At 37.8% G+C, this 6,829-nt stretch overlaps 1 protein-coding gene across 1 annotated transcript in view; it reads left to right on the top strand.

Moving 5' to 3' along the window:
• Positions 1-2,442, top strand: part of LOC109234623 (phospholipid scramblase family protein C343.06c) — a 14,425-nt gene extending 11,983 nt beyond the window's left edge. Inside the window, exons 10-12 of the mRNA XM_019400685.1 lie at positions 1,157-1,228; positions 1,594-1,700; positions 1,858-2,442. Coding sequence (XP_019256230.1) covers positions 1,157-1,228; positions 1,594-1,700; positions 1,858-1,888 — 210 coding nt within the window. The 3' untranslated portion in view covers positions 1,889-2,442. The remainder of the gene's footprint in view (positions 1-1,156; positions 1,229-1,593; positions 1,701-1,857) is intronic.

The raw sequence follows: 6,829 nt of genomic DNA, 5'->3' as shown, positions 1-6,829 counted from the left end.
AACCTTTAACCCCCCCCCCACCCCCCCCCCCCCCCCCGTAAACTAAAGTCGAATATTCAACTACACACTTAACCTTTGCGGGTCCTATTGCCCTCCTGAACTATAAAGTGAAATTAAAACACCCTTGACTGATGATGTGGTACAGGGTTTGTGCTCACTCTCTTGGAGGTGTGAGGCCAAAATGAGTTAAAAGCTGATTAATATGTACACGTGTCATTTTTTAATTGGCCACTTTATATTTAGTTACATCAAAATAACTATTACTAAAACTGAAACTGATGTATCTTTTTTTCCTTTCTTTTTTTTCTTCTTCTTTTTTGAGATATAATCAAACTTTTCTTCTTTTTTTTTCCTTTCTTTTACATTAAACTAGTAATATTTTCCCTTTCATCTAGCATCTCAAACTTCCCTCTTTCACCAGATCGGCTGACTACCCCACATTAAATGGTGAACTGTCGGCTGATGATCAATATTCTGAAAAATTTCCAATTGCTTGAAGAAATACTTTTGCCTTTTTTGGCCTAGTCCATGTTTTCTGATGAATTCAAGTGTACAACATTCATTCGATCCCGTAAAATGAGACTAAATGGCAAAATTGCAGACCATCTTGATTTGAAAGTAATGAAGAATAGTTTGCAATTTCTGAAACTAATCGAAAATTGGATAATACTGTTGAACCTCCATCGTCGTCCTTCTACTGTAAAACCCAAGAAACCCATCCCAATTCCAGACACGAAAGAGAAGATGGGTGTGAAAGAAAGAAAGAAAATGAAAAAATAAACAAAAAGGAATGCAAAAAGAAAAAAAATTGAAAAGAATGAGAAAGAGAAATGTAAAAAATTATAAAATATACACCAGCGCGTGTATGTTGTACCAGAAATCTGGCTGTTTAGTATCAGGGTGATATTAATTCCATTTTTAAATAGTTCAGGGGGGGTAATATACCCCCGCAAAGATGTGTGTAGTTGGAAATCAGACTTTAGTTCGGGGGGTACTTATGTCTTTTCCATTTGTGTCTCGTCTGCTGCATAATCAGATTTCAGTTCATAGTGGACCTGAAAACATTTTTGTCAACTGTTTTGGGCCTGTTGGAATACTACCTCAGCTTCCATCATTATTTATGACGAAGAATTAATGTTTGTTGTTTGTATGACAGATTTTCACTGATGCTGGCCAGTATGTGATTCGGTTCGGGAATGCACATTCTAGTATTTGTCCTATTACAGGGGTAAAGCACATCTACGAAATCTAAAACCTTCACTTATTTTTTCCAGTTACTCATAAGCGGGGAAAACACCTGTACTAAAATCTTAAACCTTCACTTAATTTTTCCAATTATTAATAAGCATTTTCAACTATCAAACAACCTTTTGTAGACTAATTTACCAAAAGAATAGTCGACGGTGAATCCGTTGCGGGAAGAGCTGAAAATTGTTATTAACTTGTGTCAAATAGTTTATTGGTTGCTGTGTTATGTGAATGCGTGTTGAGATCATCTTGAGCGAGCTAGAAATGCAAGGTGGCATATATTGTGACAAGTGGCTGGTGTTTATCAGTTGTTTTGAGATGATTCCTTTTTCTTTATTAATGTAGATTCAAGAGTTGGAAGTAGCTCGCCCTTTAATCCTATCAGAAAGAGCAGTAGCTGTTGCACTTGCTATATCTCTGGATAATGATTATTTTTCAAGACATGGAGGCTGGTGAGTAATTTGGTAATCGATTTATCCTGTGTTTGCATTAGTTTGTGCATAACTAATGAACTGTTTACCCATTACGGGAAAGCTGCACATATGCTGGCACAGTATTGCTTTTTGAGAACTGACTGCTAACTTCAAGTTAAATTTGATTTATTCTCAGGGGAATACCATTTGTTGTAGTCAGTGAATGAGATTAAATATGTGTACTTAACTAGAAGATGTATAGAGCACCAACGTGGGAGTAATCAAGACCCTGTTTTCTCAAGATCTCTACAGTATTCTTCATTATGTTTTAGATCATCCTACTGATCAAAGATCATCATACTCATGAAAAAGATCATCCTGCTGTAAGAAAATGCTGCTCGGTCAGGTACTCACTGGTTCCTCTTTCAAGTATTAGTCTCTGCTGTTTGTTGGCCTTCTAGTTTTGCTACACAGCTTGTTCTGATGATGATGATGTTTGGAGAAGTCTTCGCGCTGGAGTAAGCTCCCTCCATCTTAATGTTTTTGATGGGGTTCGTTATGTGATTTCATTGCATTTTAGCTAAAAACTTTTACTTGCTGTTTATGCCCTTGAACTTGTAGTGCTTTCTCTACTGAGAATCGACACGAAATGTTCTGTCAATGTCAATTTGATATGTATATCAGCTGAGAATTTTAGCGTTCCTGGACTACTTGGAATCATACATTTTAAAGTATTATCATAGGTTCAATTATCAATTATGTACTTTACTGTTACTACCAATGCACAATTGTCTACCATATATGTTTATAGACAATAAATTGCGTCGAGAAAATATAATCGAGACCGAAAAATATTGCAACAATCGTAGTATTTGATTTCCAATATTTGAGTGTACAATCTCTATGAATCCTCTGATTCTTCTCTCCAATAGTAAATAAATTCAAGGGCCTTTGAGCTTGATCTTGAATATGTAGTTGTTGCCACGAACGATGATCTCGAATTCAACTAGCACGTACTTCGATTTGAACTCGTACTCCTTGAACCTTGATTTGTTCTTCGTTCTTGAGCTTGAACTTGATTTCTTGAACTTGAACTTGAACTTGATTGCTTGAAGCTTAAAACTTGTAGAGAAATTTGCGGCGTTTGATCCACGAGCTCTCTCTTTCTTGTTATAACTTCTGGTGTCTTTTGAGTTATGAAGACCCCTATTTATAGTTGTGGGAGGGAAGAGTTATGATAAGAACAAACTCTTTCCAACCAATCAAATTGAAGTGTGACAAGGCCGTATTTGATTGGCCTGAACATGTCACTTGCATACGTGGTGCGATTTCATTGGCCTTTTAATGTGACTTGGCATGCCTTGTCATTTTGACACGTGGCATGATCCCATTGGCTTTTCAGTTTGACTTGGCGTGCCATGTCATTTGACACGTGGCACCACACTGGGCCTCTAGGAAGATGACATCTTGGGCTTAACGAAGTGGGCTCATCACTTTAGCTCAATTAAATGGACTGGCCCAATGGATTAAGATTTATTTATTTAATCCATATGTATTGAACATATATAATTAATTTAATTATATTAGCTGATAATATTTATTTGGACTAGTATATTTAAAATGTAATCCAAGTTATTTATTGAATTTGAATCCGATAAATTTTATATGCCTACAATGTTGATTTTTGATTTTTTTCCTTTAATTAACCAACGAGATATATACCTATTGCTTACTCCGTCACTGTAATCAGGAAATATCGTGATTAGATTTTACCTGTTGTAATCATTGGGTAGACATATTCAGGCTTGTCTTGGGGGCGGCATCTTACTTCTGCAATCCCATTCTCCTCCGTGGTGTAATTAGTGTTTCAATAGGTGGATGATTCGGGTTAAGTCCTACCTTTTGCTGGCCTTACATATTCATTGGTCATTCTGTGTGTCCCATATTTATTGCCATCTCGGTTGTTCTCGAAATGGTTCTTATGTCTTACTCTGGGCGCACGAATGACAACTGTAAACGTCACACATCCCTTCTCCTGTATGAATTAACATCGTTCCATTTCGAAATATGTCCACCAAAGGAAATATGGCAAACTAAAATACCAAAATTGGTGGAATCCTCTTTGTTAGGTTCGAAAGTTTCACAGATTATCGCTTTCTCTCTCTAGGCTCTCGGTGCACGTTATGCTAACATACGCCGTCTGAGAAGCAGCCATGGCGAGAAAGCGAGGACGTCTAAAACGAGAGCCACGCGTGACGGTCGGCGAAGCCATCAGTGCAACAGTAATTGCAGATACTCTAGCTAAAGGATCCATACAGCAATTGCAGCAAGTAACTACACCAATTGGACACCAATTTCAGCCTAATTCTCAGAAATTAGGCTCATCTAGTACTAAGCGACCGGGGAAAAGGATAGATCTCAACGTAGTTCAGATGAATGTGTCTTCATCTTCATCTGAAGGCACACAGTAAGTACAACAATGGAGATTATGCATGGTAAAGGAGAAATAGCAGAAGTTGAGCTGAATTTCAATGGAACAGTAATGATAGAGCAAAATGATGAGCCAAAAGTACATGCAGAAGCACCGGTGCTGAGGAAAACATGGGCAAATCTGTTTGCTGGCAACAGATCTTCAGAAAATGGTATGGTATTATCATATATTCCACCGGAAATTGTAGATGATAATATTGTGGTCAAATTAGATAAGGAAGAGATTGAGTCGCAAAATAAAAGGTGGGAATGTGCCCTAATTATCTATTTAGTTGGGGATACACCAAGGTACAAATTCATGGAGAGATATATAGCTCATACTTGGAGTCGTGTGAGTATCCCAGATCTGTATTTGCATGAAGAAGGATACTACATAGCAAAGTTTGATACACTAGGTGATTTGAAAGACATTCTCTATGGAGGACCATACACTATTAATGGAAGGCCAATGATATTGAAGCAATGGACACCATAATTTGACATTAAGGCAGAATTTCTGATGGAGATACCTTTATGGATCACCTTTCCTAACTTGCCTATGAGCTACTGGGAAACAAGACTCTGAGTAAATTAGCTGGTGCTATTGGGGAGCCACAGTTTGCTGATGAATGTACTACAAAGCAGACGCGTATATCATATGCTAGGTTCTGGTGGAAGCTAATGTGACAAAAAAGCTTCCAACAGTATTGACATTACAAGATCCATCAGGGAAAATGATTCAACAACAGGTGGAGTATGAATGGAAGCCTCAATATTGCATAGACTGCATGAAGATAGGACATGACTGTGCATTGGAGAAGAGAATGAATAAAGAAGAGCAGCATAAAGTAAGAAAGAAGCAAGGAAAAATTACCACAAGGTGGCAAGTTAAAGGGCAAGGGCAACAACAACAAACATAGCAAAATGAGGGAACAAGCAATTCAATGATGCAGGATATTGCCAATGTGGTTACAGTTAATGAAAACTCTGGGAATCCAGGGGTAACAAGGGATAAAGGGAAAGCAATAAATGGACAAAGTAATGAACAAAGAGAAGAGTGACCTGTACTTGCTAGCAATAGTAGATTAACAATGGGATCAACAGCAATACCTACAAAAAATGGCTTCCAATTACAACAAGAAGATGAGAGAATGGAGAAACCTATACCACCTGATTGGGGAGGTGGAATTATCATTCACCAATGACTTGGTTAATTTGGAATATTAGGGGATTGAATAAGAGGTGTAAACAAAAAGAAATAAAGCAGTACATAAAGGATAAGCATATCAAGTTGGCTGGGTTAGTTGAAACAAAGGTAAAAGAAGGCAATGCAGGAAAGGCGATTAGTAGAATAGTCCCTGGATGGAATAAGATGACTAATTATGAATATGATGTGAATGGAAGGGTGTGGATTATATGGGATGAGCAAATGTATGCAGTACAACCACTAGACAAACAAGATCATTTCATTCACTGCCTAGTCACAGGGAAGTAAAATGGGATACATTGTTATCTCACAGTGGTGTATGGACAGAATACTGCAGATCAAAGAAGAACTTTATGGGAGCACATAAAAAGGATAGCAAAGGTTACTAAAGGACCTTGGTTATTAAGGGGAGACTTCAATGCTTTACTCACTATCCAAGATAGAATATCTAAAGTGCCGGTGACAAATGCTGATATAAAAGACCTTGCTGAGCTATGTCATGATATTGGTATTGCAGAATTACCATGGAGAGGGGATTATTTTACATGGACTAACAAACAACAGGGTGTTAATAGGGTGTGGAGTCGCATAGATAGGATGTTTGGAAATGATGTTTGGATGATGAATTATATCATCTGATTACTGACTATGGGGAACCTTATATTTCATATCACAATCCCATGTCCATCAATATAAGGCAACCTAGGATTCACAACAAGAGCCCATTCAGGTTCTTTAATGTATGGTCAAGTCATTCTAACTTTGGGGTGATAATAAGGGAAGGATGGAGCGGGAACAAAGTAGCAGGGAAGATGGAAAATATTTGGCTCAAACTTAAAGGGATGAAAAGGCAGTTTAGGCATCTAAATGTAACTGAGTTCAAAGGAGTAGCTGAAAAGATAGATCAAGCAAGGCAAACTACATGTCACATTCAAAGCCAGATGCAAACTAGTTATAGTGATATGTTACAAGTCCAAGAGAAAGAATAGTTGCATAAGCTGGAAACATGGTCAATGGTGGAAGAAGGGATACTGCAGCAAAAAGCTCGAGCAAATTGGATCAAATTGGGGGATTCTAATAACAAGTTCTTTTCTACAGTTACAAAAGAAAGGCAGCAGAAAAAGCAGATTACTGAATTGCAGGCACTATCAGGGAGTACTATAACAGAACCTACAGCTATCATGGAGGAGATTGTATCTTTCTACAAAGGTTTAATGGGATCCAGTGCACATATACTTCCAGCTGTTGATATGATGGTAATGAGAAGAGGGCCAACTCTAACACAACAACAACAAGAAGAATTGAATGCTGAGGTTACTATCAAGAGATAGATGAGGGTCTGAAGGGGATAGGAAGTGATAAAGCTCCTGGTATAGATGGATACAATGCAGAATTCTTCAAGAAAGCATGGCCAGTGATTAAAGAAGAAGTGTATGTAGCAGTGAAAGAATTTTTTCATACAGGGGTGATGTTTCCAGCAATTAACTGCACC

Source organism: Nicotiana attenuata, chromosome 11, assembly GCF_001879085.1.
Source record: "Nicotiana attenuata strain UT chromosome 11, NIATTr2, whole genome shotgun sequence".
Taxonomy (NCBI): domain Eukaryota; kingdom Viridiplantae; phylum Streptophyta; class Magnoliopsida; order Solanales; family Solanaceae; genus Nicotiana; species Nicotiana attenuata.
Note: the sequence above shows the minus strand (reverse complement) of the source record. Positions and strands in the feature narration are given on the sequence as shown.